The sequence below is a fragment of the Sebastes umbrosus genome, chromosome 7 (genome assembly GCF_015220745.1).
Source record: "Sebastes umbrosus isolate fSebUmb1 chromosome 7, fSebUmb1.pri, whole genome shotgun sequence".
Taxonomy (NCBI): domain Eukaryota; kingdom Metazoa; phylum Chordata; class Actinopteri; order Perciformes; family Sebastidae; genus Sebastes; species Sebastes umbrosus.
Genome location: NC_051275.1, coordinates 4,557,742 through 4,580,407, shown reverse-complemented (window position 1 = coordinate 4,580,407; position 22,666 = coordinate 4,557,742). Strand labels below are relative to the sequence as shown.

At 41.2% G+C, this 22,666-nt stretch overlaps 1 protein-coding gene across 1 annotated transcript in view; it reads left to right on the top strand.

Annotated features, from left to right (window-relative positions):
• Window positions 1–22,666, top strand: part of gbe1b (glucan (1,4-alpha-), branching enzyme 1b) — a 99,888-nt gene that overhangs the window by 70,087 nt on the left and 7,135 nt on the right. The window contains exons 13-15 of the mRNA XM_037774866.1: window positions 48–232; window positions 4,365–4,495; window positions 15,848–15,965. Coding sequence (XP_037630794.1) covers window positions 48–232; window positions 4,365–4,495; window positions 15,848–15,965 — 434 coding nt within the window. The remainder of the gene's footprint in view (window positions 1–47; window positions 233–4,364; window positions 4,496–15,847; window positions 15,966–22,666) is intronic.

Sequence of the window (22,666 nt, the reverse complement as noted above, 5' to 3'; positions counted from 1 at the left end):
TTTCCCCTCATTATGAACATTCTTTAATAACACTCTCTGTGTTGCAGGGAATGAGTTTGGCCATCCTGAGTGGCTGGATTTCCCCAGAGAGGGGAACAATCAGAGTTACCACTATGCCCGGCGGCAGTTTAACCTATTGGATACGGATCAACTCCGCTACCATCAGCTCTACGCCTTTGACCGGGACATGAACCGTACCGAAGACAAGTACGGCTGGCTGGCCGCCCCACCTGTAAGGACATCACACGCTCACTGTGCAGTAGGCTTTTTGTGCAGACACTCTCAATGACAAAATCACATGAAAATATAATGCACCAGTCACATACAGAATATTTAATAACGTCTAGTGTCCCAGCCATTGTTCATAAATGATTTAGCTCATTTTTTTTTAAGAATAAATGTACTTTCCAAGCCACCATCTTTACACACATTGGAGTTCTCAGGCAGGTGGAGATAAATGCATCCCAAAGAGAGTTCATTTTGGAGATCCTGTTTCTCTGGCTGCTGTCAAGGTGAACAGTAATAGAATTCACTCTCATCCTGCAGCCTACATTTGAAGCCTATGGGAGAGAAAAATGATGTTTTTCTCTTGAGGGGCCGGTAGCAAAGTAATGGGATAATGCAAATGGAGAGTGTGGCTAAATTGACAGGGATTAGAAGTGAGTCTGTGTAATTGATTCAAAAAATACCCTCCCTCACAACCCCGGGAATCAGTCGTCAGATTAGAGCTTCTTCACCTGGCTGCGTTACACTCTGGCCCGCGCATTCCTCCTCCTCCACAGACAGACAGACTAATGCAGCAGAGAGGGGAAATGTATCAGAGGGCATAATTAGACACATGTCTGCTTCACAAGTATCATTTCTGTATATTGGTCTATCAATCACTAGAAGAGTGTTCTGACTTATTGGAACCTCTTACACCGTTTACAACTGGATGAAAAGGAGTGTTGGAGGTAAGGCAAAGGAAGAGCAGAGCCTGGCTGATTTCTGAGCTCCCTTCTGGGGGGGGAAAGGGAGGGAATACTGATCCCAAAGGAGGCTACTGGCAGGGGGATGCATGCATTTGGCACTAGTGCTGACCTGCTACACATTGGGTGCTGCTTTTCTTGGCTGTTGCACTTCTATACATACCATGTAGTAGACCGCTCTACAATGTATGAATATTACAGATACTTAAGTGTATCCTCTTGAAGTGTCCTTGAGCATAACACCAAATCAGGGCAGTAGATAAATCCATTTATGAAAGGCCGGAGTGGATGTGCACGTAATTAGTTTTCATGTTTTCTTTTGCTATTATCATGAAATAATAATATTTTTTTATCAGACTAGAGACAAAGTTCTTTTGTAATATTAAGCTGACGAATCATTATTCTGTGATCATCAGTAACATTTGGACAGCTTGTTGTTGATTTCAAAACATGTATGTATATGTCAAGAGTAGACTACCAAATAATCATAATATTAATAAGGTAAGAATTTTAGAATAATAAATTATCACAAGAAAACAAAGTTCAAAAGGTCATATCAAGCCATTTCCATAGTCCACTCAAAGTCTAAATTTAGTTTCAGCCCAGAACAAGGTGTCTCAACTGTCCCAGGGAAGTAGAATTTTGGGAAAATGCACTTGTATTGTTTCTTTAACGTTTGGATTGGGCTGTAAAATACTTTTTTTAGCAGACACCAGTATCTGTTCATGGATCAGATTATTTCCATTACTGTTTCAGTAGTCTGTGAGTAATGGAAGGTTATTTGGTGTCGATACGGATGTGTCCCAACCAACCCCGCTCTCCCCTACTGTAGGCACATGAATCAAAATATGTATTATGTAAAACGTAATCCAGACTGAAGCAATAGATAATAAATCAGTTGCGTGCCGTTCTCAGACAGTGCTCGGAAGCAGCGGAGACAAAATGGCTCATTCAGGGATTGATACGATATCACAGAAAGACTTTGTAGAACATCACTCACAGATAACGCCAATAACTGCTCGGAGATTCTGCTGTAATCACCAGATGAGTCTGGATCCTCTGTGCGGCCTATCAATGACACTGCCAAGGTAATCACGCTTAGTGGGAATATTCTATAGCTCGGTTCAATATTTCACTGCGGTGGGAGGATTCAAGGGCGTTTTGTAGTTCAGATGAGGAGCAGAGGAGGATCTGTCGGCAGCTCTCCCCCCGTCGTCCTAGGTGTAAGCGAACTAAGCGGAAGCGGAAACATGCAGGGACTCTGCTTAAAAGTGTGATTTGTGCGCCGCCCCTTTGAAGATGTGCAGCTGTGAGCTTCAAAAGGCCAAAAGTCTGGACATGAACCGAAGCTGCTCTGAGTGCAGAGATAGCATCACTTGAGGTGTTCCACCGCTGGGATGAAACGTAAATAAACCAGTACAAACCAGCATGCAGAGTAGTTCTACTTATACCAGCATTACTTAAAGCTGCAGTGGGTAGAAATGGAGCAAATATGATTAAAAAGAGTTTTGTTTTTTTTTTAAACGGTCACTATGTCCTGCATGAGACAGGTATTCTGGAGAAAAAAAAATCACGTTCCTCGGTGTCCTCCGGTGTACTCCGGTGCTCCTAACAGCATATACAAGATTTCACAGACCGGAGGAAAACAACCAATTAGAGCCGAGCTGGAGCCTTGCCGTCTCTGAGCAGCTGTCAATCACTTGTGAACTCCAATCAAAGGGTCAAACTAGGCAGCGCTGATCAAATATGAATCAATATTCTGTTACTGGAATGTCTATTTCTCTCCCACCAGCCGGAGCAAACTTTCTCATTTCACAGCTAAACAGTACACTACAAGATGTTTCCGAAAACATTGAAGCGAGAAATAGGCATTACAGTAACAGAAATATTGATTCATATTTGATCAGCGCTGCCTAGTGTGACCGTTTGATCGGAGTTTGCGACAGAGCCAAGAGGAGGTGCAGGAGTCTAGTTTTCTCTCAGAACACTTGAATTAAAATATGTTGAAAGGTTTTTATGAAATTTTTGCACAATGATGCCAAAAACATTTTGCCTATTGCCACTTTAACTGAGATGCAAACCATTACAGTTACCTTTAATGTGCTTTTATTTACTGGTAATATTTATCTTTATTTGTAATATTAAAAGTAGTCTGTGAATCCCAACATATAGATTTTTGTTCACATAAACTTCCAATATTGAGGTCATTGGATGTTACTTTATGATTCGGATCACATAGGGTTCCCTGTGCAAACTCCTAGCAGAGGGTTACCTCTTCGAATGTATTTTCCATGTCTCTTGTTTCCCCTGATATATAAAATGTTTGCCGAAACCAACATTTAAATCCAATTTTTCCCACAAACTGTGCCGGTTGCACCTGCTGCTGACCTAACTTAAGTTCCAATGGAGAGAAGGAGCGAGGAGGAGGGTCGCAGTTTGAATGAAACTACTGCTCAAGTCCAATATTTCCACAGAGTTCTGAGGTCACAAACGGGGGGGTACTGTAGGGATTTACCCTGCGCTCATTGCCTGGTTAAGTTACTCCCAAAAGTGTTGTTTCAGGTCAGAATGATGCTGCAGGCAGAGACAGAAACAGAAACTCAGCACGCTCTTAGACCTAATGTCAAACTAGGAGACATCGCTTGCATATGTTTGTATCTTAGGGAGAGATTTTTCTTGCCACGCACTTGAAAATTATTGGATTATTTGGATTTTTTCCGACAAACTTCAACAGATTTCTGCATATAATCACAATAATTTTGTGATCACCACCAGGTCTGTTGATTACATTTACATTTATTTATTTATTTATAAGTGAGAATGCACATTAACTGTGCTCATCGGGTCACAACTTGATGGATGCGGCTTATGCTTGTTTTCCGATGTCAGCCGGAGGAGCTTGACATTACTCCGAGTCCGTGGACTTCTCGTGTAGAAATGGACTCAGTAAAAGACTCCACACTGTTGGCTCGTTCCTTAACCTCCGTCCTCTCCGCTGGCCCGGTTGCAGGGGTGCTTATCTTCTCGTTCAGCCGTGAATACGCCGCCCTGAAATTGGCTGTGCGAACAAGGCACTAAAAATAGGGGGGTTGGGTGACATTGATAATCTCTGCTAATGACACGTTAACAGTAGCTCGCTTCACAGGAGAGTGGTGGCTTTATCATGTGCAGCTGTCTAAAGCTGACAGCGTGTGCCTCGCTGCTTTCTGCTGATGAGCGCCACCTGAAATTTGACGTGGGAATGTTACTCAGCCTATTTGGAAATGTGTAGTCCGCTGATATAATGTGCCCCATTATAACTCTCTAAATCCAAGATGAGAAAGGTAATGACTATTCATGAAGAAATATTTTATTAGCTTTTCTCTCTCTCTCTCTCTCTCTCTCTTCTCCCTCCAGGCCTTTGTCAGCGCCAAGCATCAAGGGGACAAGGTCATTGTGTTCGACAGGGCAAATGTGCTCTTTATCTTCAACTTCAACCCCAGTAAGAGCTTCCAGGACTACAGGGTGGCTGTAGGAGCTGCAGGAAAGTATCCTTCTAGGTCTCATCTGTCAACGTCACCGCTCGTTTCCTTTAATCTTTAGACGTTGGGCTTTCCTCTGTCGCGCCACAGTGCACACCCGCAGTGCCTCTCAAAGTAATGATGTCTTTGTTAGTTACTTCTTTATACAACAACATGAACTAATCTTTGAGCTCGACAGAATCGCTAACTGTTGATATTTCAACAGAGGCAGCGAGTGTGTGTTAGAGGGGGGCAGAAAGGAGACGGAAATGGAAAGATGGGAATTACACGATCCTTGTGCACATTTTAAAAACACTTTCAAAGCTCATAGATGGCGAGGCGTATGAATGACACCGATATTACGAGGACATTCAGCGTGACAGGAGGACGCATTTTAGGCTTCTTTGCGTGTCATTTCTACGCTGCGCAACAAAACTACGATGACGTCCGTGGTTAGTTTTAGTCAATAAAACCACTTAGTTAAGAAGAAACACCATGGTTGGGGATTAAAATAAGTACGTAAATTAAGTAAAATCCTGCAGAAACAATGTAACAAAAGTACAGAAAACATGTCCACTAAAAAAACATGTGACAAATGTCTCGAACATAACTAACTATAACAAAACCAAAACACAGGTCTCGAAACCTGGTCCTCTCGGTTAAAAGTTGTGTTTTTGTTGGACCCATCCACCTCCCCCCCCGCCCTCCATAAATTGGGCTTTCTCACTTTTTATTCTACGTCACTAGCTCTACAGCACTTTGGGCCAGAGTGAGATGAAGTAGGTCAACAACTATTTGGTACATTAATGGTCCCCAGTGGATACATCTTATCAACTCTGGTTAATCCTGTAAGTCCTTCATCTATCACCACCAACAAGTCCAAATTTACACTTGTCCAACACTTCATTACAGCAGATGGCCGCCCAGCCAGAGCCTGGTTCTGCCCAAGGTTTCTACCCGTTAGAGGGGAGTTTTTTCTTGCCACTTGTCACTCCAAGGGCATGCTCATGGGGGATCTCGTGTTGGGTCTCTGAATTATAGAGTACGGTCTAGATCTGCTCCATATGAAAAGCGTCTTGAGATAACTTCTATTAAAGACGCTATATAAAGATAAATTGAACTGAATTGAATTACAGGATTGTCAAAAATGAGTGAGCACATTCCCATGACATTAGGTGCCAACTAGATGTTTAAAAGATAAGGTTTAGCAATATTCTGTATTTTTCTTATCGACAACAAACTTCATGAAAAGACGCATTAGTCCGTCTTTCAATACTTTCCTTCATGTTAATCTCGAAAACAGGTTATGAATATATAGTTTAATATATTTTTTTAAAGGCTAAATAATTTCCTATATAGATGAATTTCTTCTGTAGTTTTTAGCACATGTTGCATCTGTTGGGGACTATTTCCAGATGTGTATTTGAAGTGGCTAACCCAGTTACAGTGGCATGTTCATGGTAATGAAGGAACATGTCATCTAGTGCAACGGCATGACTCACTGATTGTGTTCTTCATAGTTTTTTGGAAAACAATGGCCCTCTATGTACAGAAGAAGAAGAAGAAAATATCAGGCTTTGACTGCAACTATTTTATGTTGCACTCCTGTTATAGGTATTAAACACTAGAATAAGATGAATTATTTTAAGATAATCTTACTTGCATACCATCAAGGTAAGCAAGTAGCTGATCTACATTTTAAATGGGCTCTGAGACTCTCATATACTTTACATGAGTTTCTTAATCAACAGTCATCCTCACTACTACTAACTGTTGATATGAGTTTGGCGGCTGGACATGGTTCAAAATGAATCTACTAATACATTTGTCAGGGCATTGGAGATGCTAAAAATCCTCTCTGAGAAGCTGCACTCCTCGGGGCTGAGAAGAGGATCAGGGATCTAAACACTGTCAGACTTATTTAAAGTAAATGTGACTTGTAAAGACCCGTAATTTCAATGGCAGGATTTTCTCCGAGGCTAACGCTTTTGTGATATAATTTTAGCAGTCACCGTTGAGAGGAATATGAGTCAGTTGTTTATGGCGGTGTTGTTCTGCTATTAGAGAGAAATAATAGCTGAGCCCAGTGATTCAGAAAGCGCTCTCTTTAGCCGCATTGGCTGTCTGTCTTCCCAGCGCACAGCGCACAGGAATTTAATGAGTTCCACAGTTGTGATTACAGCAGGCTTAATGATCAGGGATGTGAAGGGGGGACCGAAAGCTGACAGATTTGTATTTATTATAACGGACATCGCTCTCTTGTGGGGCCCACTGAAGCCACCGCCACACTTTCCTGGATGGATGGTGTTGCTTTTTTTCAGCTATGACTTAAATAATACGATGGTGAGTCAGACAGAGTTTGTCAGTTTCTCTGGATGCCCTCGGTAGAAATCATTACACATGAGCAGTTCAGTCCTCAGATTACGATGATTTGATTGGCTGAAAATGAGGCTGTTGAACAGCAGTTGTTCCTTTTGATTTCTACATTTGTTTTTTTGTTCATTTAGATGGATAAGTTGATGCTTTTTTGCTAATTATAATGAAATAATAAAACTGTCAAAATGTAGCTGAAATACCCTAAATGAAAACACAATATCAGCCTGATGATATTATATTAACAAGCTTTTATTACATCTCAGAATTGGGAAAAGGGAATTCCATTGCTGTAATGGTTATTACATTATCTGGGCAATTATCATATTGTATGTTGTTACTCAGAAGTTAGGGCATAATGTCACTGACAGCCCAGGCAGCATGAATATTACCGTGGATGAAAAACAATACAACAATCTCTATTGCAAGTGTTAATCAACATCTTAAAAAAAATGAAGACAAACCGTGTTGTTAGATGTGAATAGAGAGACAGAACAATAATTAAGTTCATTTGATGATTAAAAAACAACAGCGGTAACCCCTTATCTTTTAATATCATGAGTTAATTGTAAGCTTGTTGATGTGCAGTAATTGTACTTTGTGCCTCGTGTCTCCGGCTCTGCCTTGATGGGGTGAATCCTGGGCCCACCACTAATAGCCTACTGGCGCAGTGTCTGTAACACCGTTTTGGAGGGTTTATTTTCATTTAGATGGAACCACATCTCTTCCTCCTGGTGCTTTTTTGATGTTTAAGGAGCGGCCTCAGACACTGGGTGGGTTGAGAGGAAATGCAAATAAATGTGAGGGCAAAGCTCTGGCTGTCATTATACAGAGACGCAGTAAACACATAAAGGCAAATGTGCCGTGTGTGTGAGGAAGGTAAATGCGCCGTGTGTACGAGGAGATGCAGATCCTCCGATGGGAATGTGTGCAGAGGATCCAATTAGGAGAGAAGACAGATGAAAGTGCCACTCAGAGAGCAGAGGAGGTAAACAAGACAAGCTCAAAGAGTCCAAAAGTGGTTTTTCATTACACTCAGCTGTCATATACTTAAACTTTTCTTCTACCTGTGAGGGTCAGGGATGTCACAGCAGAGCCCCACACCGCTGCTGTATCTGGAAATAATAGCTGGATGCAGCTGACCATGCTGTGCAACTGCTTCTAAATGGATCCAATACAGGCTGTTATTTCCTTTGGCTATATGGCGAGTCTGTATTATATCAGCAAAAAAAACACCATTAAGTTACCTTTTGTTGCCCTCCGTCACATGCTGGATGACTGCATGTTGGTCTAGATAGATCTTAAGGTGGTTTCTCTGTTTGCTTGTTATAGAACGCTTCAGTGTTAATTATACATGGAAACTTTGAGGAAATATTTGATGTGGTTCAGATGCGTACCAGCTAAATAACGGCTGTGGTTTAACTGTAGTGTCTGTGGTATAATGTAAAACTGAAAATCTGCTGTCTTAACCTTAAAGGAGCAGTGTAGGATTTGGCGACATCTAGTGGTGTGGTTGCAGATTGCAACTAACTGAGTACCCCTCCGCTCAATCCTCCCTTTCCAAGACTGCGGTAACGTGAGCCGCCGAATGCAAAACCGTGGTAACGCCGTTCACCTCGCTCAGAGGCCATCCTTACCATAATACACTACTGTTAGGAGGTCAGGCGGCGGCTGGTGGCACCACAGTTTTGCACTCTGCGGCTCACGTTACCGCAGTTTCCGAAGGGTGTCAGAGAAATACGGCAGGTAACTTCAGGAAAGGTCCTCTCTAGAGCTAAGTGTTTGGTTGTCTGTTCTGGGCTACATATTCTCACTCACAACTCGTCAAATTACCGCCGCTTGGTCAGTGCCCCTCGTCATCAGAGTCTGTCGCACGGGATACCCCTCTTGCGTTACTTTCAGACAGACCAATAATACGCTCGTTACATGCATAGTTCCTTTCAAAATAAACTAGGTTAGGTTTAGGCAACACAACACTTAGGTAGGGTTAGGAAATGGTCGTGGTTGACGTTAACTTCGCTGAATAGCGACTTACGTTACACAGGGGGACTGACGATACCGACGAGTCACGTGACTAAAGACTGACGTGACGAAATAAATCAACGTTACTTTTAGTTTCACACGGGACACGAAAGCGGTCTCCTGCTTGAAAGTCTTGCGTTTTGTTTGACCCATCCATCACACCTCCCGTCCACTATTAGCGGACTCTCACGCTGTTAATACTACGTCACTTGCTCCAACCAGTTTACATTGGAGTTAGTTGAAAGCCCGGTTCGTCACATACTGTTACTAAAGAGTGCCTCAGTGCGGCGGTTTCCGACGCTGAGGGGCACTTTACCAAATGGCGGTATTTTTGACGAGTTAGGAGTGAGAACGGGTTGTTCGGGGCTACTGTAGGAACATGGCGAAGCAACATGGCGATATATGTATCTGCGGGTGTAGATATGAAAGGCTCATTCTAAGCTCACAAAACCCAACGATTCTTAGTTTCAGGTGTTTATACACTAATGAAAACATAGTTATGAAGATCGTATTCCATTTCTGCTAATAGATCCCTGAAATGTTACACAAGACTCCTTTTAAGATAATAAATTACAACTCAGCTGCAATATAGTCATCATCCTCAGTATCAGTCCTTAGTTGGATGCACAGTGACTGTTTGGCCTCTTCATATTTTTAGACAAGCCTCTCTTTTGCTTCTCATTGTCCTCTTCTGAGTGTGTTTTTTTTTTTATTCTCTCGCCACGAGGAACGAGGAGAGAAAGTGAAGCGAAGCACCTCGCCCCAAAATGTTGCCCATTAAAATGCAGTCAACGTCAGCTTTTTCGACAGGCACTCAAACCATCAGTGTTTCGTTTTTTTTTTTTTATTTTCTCTCTGACTCGTGGTGGACACATTCTTCAGGCACTGGGCTTTTATCTGGCTGGTTAGAGTATTTGAAATCCCAGTTGGATCCCGTCATGAAAGCTGTACCTGTCAGGGCAGATTGGTCTTTGATTTACGCTGTGCCAATAGGCAGTTGAGATTGTGTCAGGTCATCATTCTCCCTTTCTGTCGGAGCCGTTCCTTGAATGCCGCTCGGAATAATTCACCTACAGGTGCACTGACACTAACTAACTATAATAAAATACACAGTCGTGCATAGGTGACTATAATTTACTCTGATATTATCTTGAATGTACCAGATAAGGTTTTCTGAAAATGGAAATATGCATCTTGGTTTTTTTTATTTTTACCACAGCGTGCTGTAAGATGCATCAAGATGGATTGCTTAAACACAGTTGCATTACTTTTCTCTGCGGGTTGTAACTCTAGCAGATATCATCCACAAACATCCTCATCAATCCGGAGGCTTAATCTGAAATCCGTGTTCAAACGCTGTAGACAAATAGAGGAGCTGTGTTTATTTCAGGCATTAAAGGAAAATTCCAATTTATTACAACTTGGGTCTTATTTTTGTAGTATTGGCCAACATTTCTCTCATTTACTATAACACTGTAATTCCTTCGTTTGGGAACATGGTGACATCAACTCAGATGGGGCAAAAAAACACAATAATTCACGTGATTAGACAGGTGGTAAACAAGCTAACTGTTTTGCTTTATTTGAAGGTAAAATAAAACCACATGCCACTACTGCGCTGTTAACATCAGTGGGCAACCTCCGGCTCTGAGAAGTGAAGCCAATGCTGAAGTGCCTTAAACTTGCATTCTTTCTAACAGCCAGCAGGGGGCGACTCCTCTGGTTGCAAAAAAGAAGTCTGATTGAATAGAAGTCTATGAGAAAATGAGCCTACTTCTCACTTGATTTCTCACTTCTCCATAAACATTGTGAACATGAGTTTATGGTCTCAATCGCTAGTTTCAAGTCTTCTTCAATACAGCATGATGTTCATATTGTAAATTATGGTCCCATTTAGAGTCAAATAGGCCATAAAGCAGGGGATGCTTTAGGACGTGGCTACCTTGTGATTGACAGGTCGCTAACACGGCGTTGTCCGGTCTAGGAGTTGTCCGCGTTTTCGTCTTACAACTTTAACCCTTTCACAGGGAGTTTTCACTTCATAAAAGTTAATTATAACCTTTTTAGTTGCCTAACAATGTCTTATTCAGCATTCGGTTATACTTAGCTCCACCCTCTCGTGTCACTTCTTGTTGCAAAAACGACACGGCGACGGCCAAAAATCAAGATGGTGACGTCCGAAATACCAAACCCGAGGCTCAAGGCAGTCCACAAACCAATGGGTGATGTCACGGTGACTACGTCCACTTCTTATATAACATCTATAAAGCCTAGTTCAGACCGCCTTGAGTCCTGTGTGAAAAAAACTCTCCTTCATTTGAATGGAGTGAGTGTGTCGGTGCAGCGAGGGTGCCAAGGCAGGGGGTTGCTAAATATGCCACAACCGTTTTACTGTAGGCCTCTTCTCCAATAACAATAAAACACACTGAACAGGTGAATTAAAGTAACTATCTGGTGCACAGCCAATAATCTGCAGCTCAACACACCCCATAAGTCCTGAATTAATAATTGACTTTAGGGCATAAACACAACAACGAAACCCCTAGACTTATCAACAACAATACCATATCTGTCTAAGCACCGACCTCTGCTCACATGGAACATCAGCACAGACCACGTTGTCAAAAAAAAATGCTCAGCGAAGATTGTTCTTTACCCGACAGCTCAATAGATCCAGAGCAAGACAAGAAATCATGCTCCCCTTTCTAAATTGCAATAATCTAACGTGTTCTCACAACGTCCAACAGTCTGGTTCAACAGTTCAGACAGTCAAACCCACGAGTAGATTCTTATAATCAGTCATCAAAGTCATTGGCGCCCCCCTTCCATCAATGAAAACCCTCTCCCAAAACGAAATGCAAAACACACGGAAATGTACCGATAATGTTGGTAATGATTGCTCAACGGCTAACCTGGGGGTTTGACTGATCATTTGACTGCTTGTGCTTCTACGTCTGCTACAATTACAGATAAGAAGGAGGGTTAAATCTATGGAAATAAGACTAGTTTAACCACTGACAGTGAGTTCATGATAGCAGTTGAGCTGTCTAAAGCATATATTTTTTTTCTGTACAAATGTATAAAAGGATTCTCGTCTCTTTTTTATAAAAAGCATGACAGGACGGTCTAGAACTTCCAAACTTGTAACTTCAAATCAATACAACAGAGTTAACACAACTGTTATGCTGAAGGCTGTTAAATAGCAATTGTAGGTGTCGTGCTCTTTATACAGTGATGGACATCTCTTTATTCTGAAATGAATAAGGGTTCTCACTTTACATTATGAGTTTCAGCAGAAGGCAGGAAAAAAAGTCAACTGTGGAGAGGCAATATATGGTGCTTGCAAGGCCGTGCCACATTCTTCAGATGTGCATACGCATTTCGCTCAGCTCTTGTTCACCCACACCAGGGTGCTATTACTTTCATACAGCCGGAGAAAAACGACAAGCTGATGGAGAAACTAAGTGGTGGCTCGGTCTGCAATCATGGTCATGGCCAGATTGTTTTCAGGTCATCAATGGCTCTAATCGTCAAGCTTCGGACTGCCTTCTTTTCTCTCTGCTCATTGGGCAAAATTGATTGTGTTCTTAAATCATTCCCCTTTATTCACCAAGGCTGTATTGATTACAATACTTTACAGCTGCACTGCAAAAGCTGTTGTTGCGGCCGTCTGTAGCCACTAACAAAGACGTAATCGCTCAAAGCTTCCAACTACCAATTTGTGCTGGTTCTCGCTTCCTTGCAGAGAAGTTTGCCAAGGAACTCTAAATTACTGTAACTATGCCTCATTTCCAGAGCGATCTGTGCCACAGGCAGGCACAGTTACAGTACACGTGCAATCCACAAGGACTAGAGATGCACAACAAGCAGTGTGAAGGAGCATTGTAGTGTTACTTACACTCCAAATCAGTTCCAAAACAAGTTATTGGAAAAATATTTTGTTCAAAAAACGTATTCCATGCACTGTTAGAATTGATTAATGTCGACGTTTTTTTACTGTTTGTATTAGGAGGATTGACCTTTTGAATGACATACATCCTCCGTTTCCCAGAGGCATTATAACCCCTGAGAGAATATTTCCATATTCTCTGATGGTTACCGTGAAGCCGTCGGAGCAAAATGAGTTGTTCTGTCAATAAAACACCGGAGCAGTGGAGGTGTGGAGGAGGGGGATCTTCCTCCTCAGGAGAAACAATGCACAGAGCGCCACTTCTTTTTTAATCATCACTATCAAAGCAGACAAGCAAGCAGCAAAAGCAGAATTTCCCCGGCTCTGGGGCAGAACATAGGCAGCGTTTGAGGATCACACTCGAACTCCACCGTATCGCCTATGGGGAGATAAGGTGATTATTCAGCCAGCCAATTAGGGGACTGTTTACATGTGTGCTCCTTCTCTCGTGGTGTTTGTTACAGTCCTTACAGCTCCTGTCACTGAGAGATGCGAGTAAATAATACACTGCACAGATGTTCATGGCTATTTACATTATACATATCAGGGTGGGCAGTGTAGGACATGTAGGCTACTAAGCATATCTGACTGGCAAAACTTTGCCTGGAGAAGTTTCAGATAAATGTACTGTATATATTTATGTACATACTTGTCAAAGGGAGACTTTCTTGTATTTAAATGGGGCTTTTAAAAATGTCTTCAATATTTCCTCTGATATTAATAACGGCCTTGAAACTGATTCCGACATCCATCCTTTTTTTTTTTTTTGCCAAACAACAAGATGGGAACCGTGCTAATGTCAAGCAGTTTAAGACAGGGAGGAGGGCTTTTCTTTGTTTCTTCAGACACACTTTGGGAGCTCTTTCCTTACAATTTGGATATCACATTAGTAGTCAGTGTTCTCCATTTACACCTGCCGAAGGCCATAATTCATCATGTAATCAATTTGATCCTGCGCGTTTGGAAAAAAAGGTGAATAGATGCTAAAGCCCTCACTGGAGCATATGGCATGATTTACATATTATATTTCATGTAATGTCTTTCCATCTCGGTTCCAATTCAGGAACGATCATATTTTATGAAACTGGGGTGACCTTATTATCAATTTTTACTATTTAAGTGTCTCAGTGCAGTGAAGAACCACCACCACCACCTCACATGTTTTATAGTTTCACAACTTTGAATCCCAGTGGATTCATCAAACTGTTTATGCCCCCGCACCAGCATCAGCCGTGGCTGGAGGCATTATGTTTTCGGGTTGTCCGTTCAACTGTCCGTCCATGTGTGCATACTTCTGTCCACTTGGACTCAAGGATGAACTGATTTGATTTTGGTGGTCAAAGGTCAAGGTCACTGTGACATCTCAGGAACGCCTTGAGCTAATTCTTCATAGTTGGCACAAACCTCCACTTGGATTCAAGGATGAACTAATTTTGGTGGTCAAAGGTCAATATTCGAGGTCACTGTGACCTCACAAATAAACTCAAATGACTTTCCTAATTATGACAATTTCACATAAATGTCTTACAGGATAAAATGGCAAAGTGTTGACATTTTAGACACAGGATGTAAACTGCAACTTGGTTGGCGGAGTCATACAACTGTGAGGCGGTAATTCTAGTTTGACAATAAACAACTGATATTGTTGACATTTAAATGGTTAAAGCTGAAGTCGGCAAGAATGGAGCAAATATGATTAAAAAAAGTTATTTTTATGAAACGGTCGCTATATCGTGACAGTAGTACATGAAACAGATAACCTTTAAAAAAAATCATGTGCCTCTGTGTCCTCCGGTGTCCTCCAGTGCTCCTAACGACATCTGCAAGATTTCACAGACCGGAGAAAAACAAGCAGTAAGAGCTGATCTGAGGTCTGCTGTACAGCAACCGTCTATGAGAGCCGGCTGTCAATCACTCGCAAACTCCGACCAAACGGTCAAACTAGGCAGCGCTGATCAAATATGAATCAATATTCTGTTACGTTAATGCCTATTTCTCTCCTCAAATGTTTTCAGAATCTTGTAGTGCACGGTTTAGCTGTAAAATGAGAACGTTTGTGACCCGACAGCCATGTTGAGATCTATTCCAATACCAAACAACCGCTTTTCTAAAGCCTGAAAACAGAGCCATGAGGAGGTGTAGAAGTCCTAGTTATCTCTCAGAACACTTGAATTACAATATGCTGAAAGGTTATTATGGAATTTTTGCCCAATGATGCCAAAATATACTGCCTACTGCCACTTTAAGTAAAAATCAACATGTGCAGTATATTCCACCTGAAGTATACAGTGTTTGTATAGGAAAATAGGAGAGATAGTATAAAGCTGATGCAGTTTGTTGGATCAATATCAGACCTAAATGTGGAGATGCCTTCTCTTCTGATGCCTCTACTAAAGAGTGGGATGAATACCTTGGCAGTAATTTACATGTTATTTTGTGCTTAATTTAGGTCCTTTTTTTAGTGATTTACTCTCACTTTGACGGTGAGAGTTATTTTTCTTAATCAAAAAAGCTCAATTATTCCACTGTGATTCAAAAAATCAACACGAAAAAGTCCCAGAGGAGTGGATACCTTTTGTAGACCGTGTACTTTTGTGTATTTGTTGTCACTTATATGTAGTGTATTGTTGTGTATTTGTTGTCACTCATATGTAGTGTATTGTTGTGTATTTGTTGTCACTCATATGGATCACTTTTTTGATTAAATTCATTATTTATGCAGCGAATTGGATAGATTAGACAGGCGGGCGGGGCTGGCTGAGCCATGGCTGAATCACTTTTGTATTTATGTTCATTTCAGGCAGCGTTCTCTTTGTCTGTTAGGGCTCCGCTCTGTCACTTTGTAGTGCTGCGAAGGGGAGATGAATGCTGATGGATGCGAGGATTTCAATGAATATAAACCAGCTGAGCGCTGCTAAACCAAGTCTGAACACCAAGAGCACTGGTGATAAAACCTTCTCTCGTGCTTCTTATGTCTTAGATCTTATAATCTAGTTTCCCACTGTCTGTTGCGCCTTAACGTCAATCTTTGTCAGATACAAAATCAAGCTGGATTCAGATGAGGCTCAGTATGGAGGTCACGGACGGCTGGACCACAACACCGAGTTCTTCAGCGAGGCCGAGCACTTCAACGGACGCCCCAACTCCATGAAGGTAATTTGTTTTGACTCATCAAAGGTCATCTGTTGTTCGAACGTCATTGAGTCCTAACTATGGAGTGTACTCCAATCATAAGTCCCGGGCCATTGTTGTCGCGTCCAGTCTCTAGACCACTTCTCTAACAACCTATGCTGTATCACCATCCCACTCTGCATACTAATTCTCACATAGTTGGAGGGTGTTGTACATTCACACTGAAAAAGTGACAAAATTAAGTGTACTGCAAAATATCAGTATGCATACTAAATGATGTTGGAGTGTGCTGTTGATGGACACCCTTGTCCCACAATGCAGTGCACATATGTAATAGGGGAGCTGCTCACGGCTGAAATATATCAAAAGCAGCTGTGGGAGGTGATGAGGACAGCTCCAGAAGGATTTCGGAAAATACAAAATTGAAGGATTAAAACTTTTTCTTTTGCTTTGTTGTGTCCAAATGTGTTTTGCCTGTAGCATTGCCAACTCACATGTCTAGCAGTCAGTTCCTTCTATTACAAGATGTACAAAAGATGCATTCATTTCTTGTGTACTAACTACCTAAATACTTATGGCATTTGCATATTGTTAAGACTCAGGGCATAGCTTTGATCTCGCATACCTTTTTTATTTCAGACATTTTGACATGTCAGGTGTCACAAAAAAATGATTGATGATTGCATTCTGTCAGAAGATATTTGGACTTGTTGTAGCAGGAAAGGCACATAGTGTGACCAATAGCCTTAGCAATGACTCCGTTCCATTAAAGTGTCCCAGTAAATCACACCCATATACCTGGATCCTGGTTATAGACTGTATGTAACAAGTGGACGTAGTCAGCGTGACGTCACCCATTGGTTTGTGGACTGATGTTTTGAAGCCTTGAGTTCCGTATTTCGGCCGTAGCCATCTTGGTTTTTGGCCGTCGCCATCTTACCGTCGACATTTTTAAGGCGACCAAAATGTTACAAAGTAACTTTCATCAACTGAAAACACACAGTGAAAGGGTTAAAGTTCTAAAGTTCTAAGACAATAACACGGACGACTCCCAGACCGGACAACGCCGTGATAGCGACCCGTCACTCACAAGGTAGCCCCGCCCTAAAGCATCCCCTGCTTTATGGTCTATCTGACTCTCAATGGGACCATAATTTACTAAATGAACATCATGCTGTATTGAAGAAGACTTGAAACTAGCGATTGAGACCATAAACTCATGTTTACAATGTTTACTGAGGTAATAAATCAAGTGAGAAGTAGGGCCATTTTCTCATAGACTTCTATACAATCAGACTTCTTTTTGCAACCAGAGGAGTCGCCCCCTGCTGGCTGTTAGAAAGAATGCAAGTTTAAGACACTTCCGCATTGGCTTCACTTTTCAGAACCGGATGTGCCCACTGATCCCATACTGCTGCACTAAAACATAACGCAGCTTTCATTACTGTTCTTAGTTGCAAACCTAATAATCTCTTTATATAAGTGTGTATCTGGAGGATTCATACAGTATACATCCTCTAGTCAACAGATGAGGGCTGAATCATCCCCGGTCGACACCAGAATATTTTTCTTGAGGACTTCCCCGATGTAAACATTAATAAACATGAGATGGTTACTGTATGCTGACCTTCACTTCCCGATATACTACCCCCACCATCCGTGTGATTAAATGTATCTTGCAGACACATAGCATTCATTTCTGAGGGCGCATATAAACAGCGCTAGCCGGGATGACACTGTGAAGGCAAGAATATTAATGGAACAGAGCCATCATTAATGCTATTAGTTGGAACCTGTGTGTTTTCCCACTATGACAAATCACAATGTCTACTATGAGAGGTTTATTCTCATGCCTGTTGTTGGCTCAGGTGTGTTGGATGTTGACTGGACTTTCTCCTACCTGCAGTATGAGTAAAGAAATTCTGATTTGGTTAACATTATTCTATTTCTTTGCAGCACTGACAGCAGTTTATAACATGTAGACCTAATGCTCCTCAAATTTCCACTTTCTATGCATTAATCAGTTGGCTATTGATGGTTTTTACTGGGCTTTAGTGTTTTCCTTTATGCAGGGAAAGAGGTGTACACTCAACCTGCTTGTAGCAATTACAAAATATGATGAAATAGCTGTCAGTGTATTAATGTTTTGTCCTTTATGTTTCGTGTTTGATTTCCCAAATCAATTTAATTAGCTTGAAATGGAGTTTGTAGTGAGAGGATCCTTTCGAGCCATTCTAATGAGGTTTAAGTGTGTTGTCATGAAAGAGGGCTGCCTGTTCTGGCAAAAAGCCACCATCTCCCCGGTCTGGGCCTCTCAGCTTAACCGCTGCTCTATAATTTAGCATCTTCCTCATTAATATGATTAGCTTTTAATGCGGAATCCAGAAAACGATCAAATATGCCTGCATTCAAAAAAAAAAAAAAAAAAAAAAAGACTAGATTTGTCTATCAGGGGATGGTATCCGTTGTTTGTGAATAACATATTGGGCTTCGATGCATTTTACTCATGCTGGCAGTTATCCTGGAGCCATTGAGCGTTGTGTGAATCTGATATCTACTGCTCTTTCACATTCTCCGTCAAACAATGTGCATTATTCATGGTGTTAGAACTTACCTTTTTATGTGCACGCCTCTTAAACTCACACGGCATCACGGAGGGGAGAATAATATCTGGCAGAACGAACCACTGGGCTTCCATCATGGAGATGGCTTTAGGCTAATAGCACGAAATGGGTAGGTCCTTGAAATATAGAAAGAAACACCGATATGCATTTTAAGCAGAGCGCTGGAGGATCTTCCTCATGTTTGCCTCCTTTTTTTTTCCTGATGTAATTTTTGCTTGATTAAAATGCTGAAAGGCAATAAGATGTTTATGAATAAGGTCAGGGATGAATTAGTGAGGATCAGCACTGATACCCAAACACTCCAACTGTAACTCGGCTGATTGCATGTGTTAGATCTTATGTTAATGAATCCAATTAATGCGCGAGGACAGTGATGTCTGTGAAGTGGTCTGCCCAGTCATCGTCTCCCTCTGTGCTTTTTCAGTTTGTTCAGTCAAATTATAAATATCTGGAGGCAGTACACTTAAGCTGTTTCAGGTAGTAGCGGAGTTGACACAGCACCTGATAAGGTGTTTGTTTATCTGAACTCAACTTGAACTTCCTCAGATCAATACTGAAAGTGTTTGCAGTTAATGGATAGAGGATATTACTCTACATGTATATTAAGAGGCGGACGGAGCACTTTAATGCATCACAAATGTGTTTGGGAAAAACTCACAGTGCCATTTGGAGCATCATTTCAGCATTATTTAACCTTGGAAAGCCTCTTCCTCTTTCACGCAGACGGTTATCGTATTAGCTTAGGTTTCATCAGATAAGGACTCAAATTCCACATTCTCTTAAATCTCTTATTAATTCAAACACCACTGCTTCACCCACAATCCCTCTTGGACCAAAATGTGAAGTTTAGTTAACAAGTCATCTGCTAATGTTGGCACCGTCATGGATTAATGGGGAATGAAAGGGAGTGAGAGGAGTGGGGCCGACAGGGAGTCGGCAGGGTGGGGACATACTAGATCTCCTTTAGAGGCTCCCTCGTAGACATTGCACAGGGAGACTGTAGTCTTGCATAAAGATGCTTCTTCTTCTCCTCCTCCTCTTCCTCCTCCTCCTCCTCACACCTACCTGGTTATGACAAGAATAATCAGACAAGAGCCTCTGCGGGGGCTGCGGAAGGTGCCCACATCGTCCATGTTTTATTTAACAACTGTTGCTTTCAAAGTCTGCGCAAACTTCTCCTCTCCTGTCTTTTTAATGGCTCCGTCAGTTCTCCAGCTTCCTCGTTACTGAGCGATAATAAACTCTCATATCTCCTCAGTCCTCAGACTGAGAATGCACATAATTGGATGAAGCCAGTGGTGTCGAGAGCATCCCGGTGGCTCGGTAGGCTGTGGCGAACATCATGTAACAGTAACGCCCTGTGTTTACAAATGTGCTCCTGGACTGTTGTTCTGTGACATCTCTTTTGCTTTTTCCTGTCATGTCTTTTTCTCCATTATAAAAAAAAAATCAATAAAGAGGAAAAAGACCCCATCACCTCCTCAAAACAAAACAAACAAACAAAAAAACAAGAACAAAATAGAATCTGTTAGACGTGACACAGGTGGTAAACAGATTCTACAGAGTATACAGAGGAATAATGCATATTCTGGTAGGCGTTGGTAGGCTGCGTCGGTGTCAGGCTGTTTCAATTTCAAAATAATATTCCCTTTGAAAAAAAGACTTAATTTATAAGATAACATTTTACATAACCGTATACAGTATATGCTGCATCTTTTTCACATCTCACTAAAGTCTAAAAATAGTTTATAAATTGTAACTAATGGTTTTATTAGAGTTAATAAAACATTAATGAATTATCAAGCTAATAGTTAAGACTTATACATCCTATATAAAAAAGGTACCTTATTAGGAAGAGGTACCAAAAAATAAATCAGTAGCAAATTATCCACATTTTACATAGTAAAAGTGCTGTTAAATAAGTAAGTAGTTTAAAGTGCCATCTATAACTAAATTAAATTATCTGCATTTATTATTTCTTACCAATGTATGAGATCCATGTCATCCAAAATGCTGATATCAGTTTTGGGTTGTTACTCACCACAATGGGAAAGGATATTTAGTTTTTTACATCAACTGTTAAATAGATCAGTGGTTTCACCACAGAAGAAGGAAAACACATCTACATTAAATATGATTTATGTTGTGTTTTCAAACAAATCAAAATAGAAGAAACAAAGCAATAAATATCAAAATCACCCGTATTAAAACCTTAATATGCAGTAATGCCACAGTTAATGAGGGGTCACTGTTTTGTTTTCGTGTGTCTAGAAGGTAACCCACAAATTGTAAAAACTCTCAAAGACTCGTTGCCCGACAACCTATCCTAACCTTAACCGTTCAAGGTCAATGCCTAACCTTGTGACCTTGGTGACCCTATGTTTGAAAAAAAAAATGCCGTGAAAGTTCCCTCCTTGATGCCCCTATGGTAGATAAAGCATGATAAAGTGCCCTAAAGGGTGCCCTTTCAGTGAAGAAAACGTGATGCAGTGCCATAGGGTGCCCTTAAATGAAGATAACATGATGAAGTTCCCTCTATGGTGCTTTTCCACTAGGGAAGACGTGACGAAGAGCCCTGGATGCCCTTCCAGTGGAGAAACTGTGATTAATTGTCCTCTAGGGTGGCCCTAAAATTGAGAAAACATGATGCAGTGCCATATAGGCTGCCCTACTTGCTAGAAAACCTTCCGCACGCTTGCTGGTGCCACACCGCATGCAGCTGCTGCCCTTTTTTTAATTTTTTTTCACCCCTGCCCCTCAGACAGTCCGCCACTGGACTCAACACAACTTGGCTAACGGCTTAACGGAGCGGTTTTGGCTGCTTGTGGAAGACAGATATCCATCCACTGTGGTATTATTAGGACTTTTAAGAAATTTAAACATGCACTATCTGGCGCACTTTACACTCACTTTACACTATACATCCTATATACCACTTTATTGCTGACTGCACATATGTACATCTTACATTTATTTATTTATTTATTTATTGTACATACTACATTTATTTATTGACGGACTGTACACACTATGTTCACCCATTCACTCTGTATCTTTTATATCTCTATTATTGTCTTTAGAATTTTTGTATACCTTTACATCTCCTGTGATTCACTCTGTTTGCTGATGTTGCTGCTTTGACACCTGAATTTCCCTCCGGGGATTAATAAAGGTCCATCTTATCTTATCTTATCTTATTGCATGTTCCCAGCATATGTGTGATTTGGCTCTCTCATCCCTGGTCATAAAAACATAAACCGTGTCAGTGGACTCAGACCTGCAGGTTGTGCTCTCTTAAAGCAGCTTATAATTTACAATAACAATGTGACAATGGGAATCATCGAAATCTGCAGCTCCCCGCGGCTTTTCAGAGCTTTATGGTGAGTTTGAGCTCATTATTTGGTCCGTGTCAGTAAATGTACAGTTTTTACTCCCTCTCACCGCTCTTTAACGGCATTGTTGTGTGTGTGTTTTTTTTAGTAGGGTTTGTTAGTAATCATTTCATTTCATCCCGAGTAATATGAAGAGAGTGAATGTTTGAACAGCTTGCCATGAAGCTGAATAAAAAAGATGAAAAATGCGCTCTTCTCTCTATGCAAATAAAAAAATGTTGCCGCTAAGCCTTCATCTGAGTGAACTGACAGCTTGATATACTCAGCAGGGCATTTCATGAGAATCTCACTCACACATCAAGAACTAGGACTACTGCTATTGAACGATTACAATTTATTCATTTAGCGAGACAAAAACTTAGTGTACCCAGGGACAACAACTCTCCAAGTGAGGAAATGTGTTTTAGGTTTTAACCTCTTCTGGTGTTTGTCCCATTTACAGTTTTGTTTGAGTGTTATAATGTCAAAGACATAACGCTAAGAAACACTGATGAATAATTAGCCGCTTCAGAACCTTTTGATAAACTTTGCATGCATCAAAGGGCTTGTCTCCTTTGACAGTTTCACAAAAGAAATTAAGTGAGGAAGAAAAAGAAAGTGAGGGGAAACGTGGAAGGCTCGTAGCAAATGATCAAAAGACGTACATTTCCATCAGAAACATCTAAGGCCTGATGCAGAAGTGTGAACTTACAGAGTCAAACTGTGA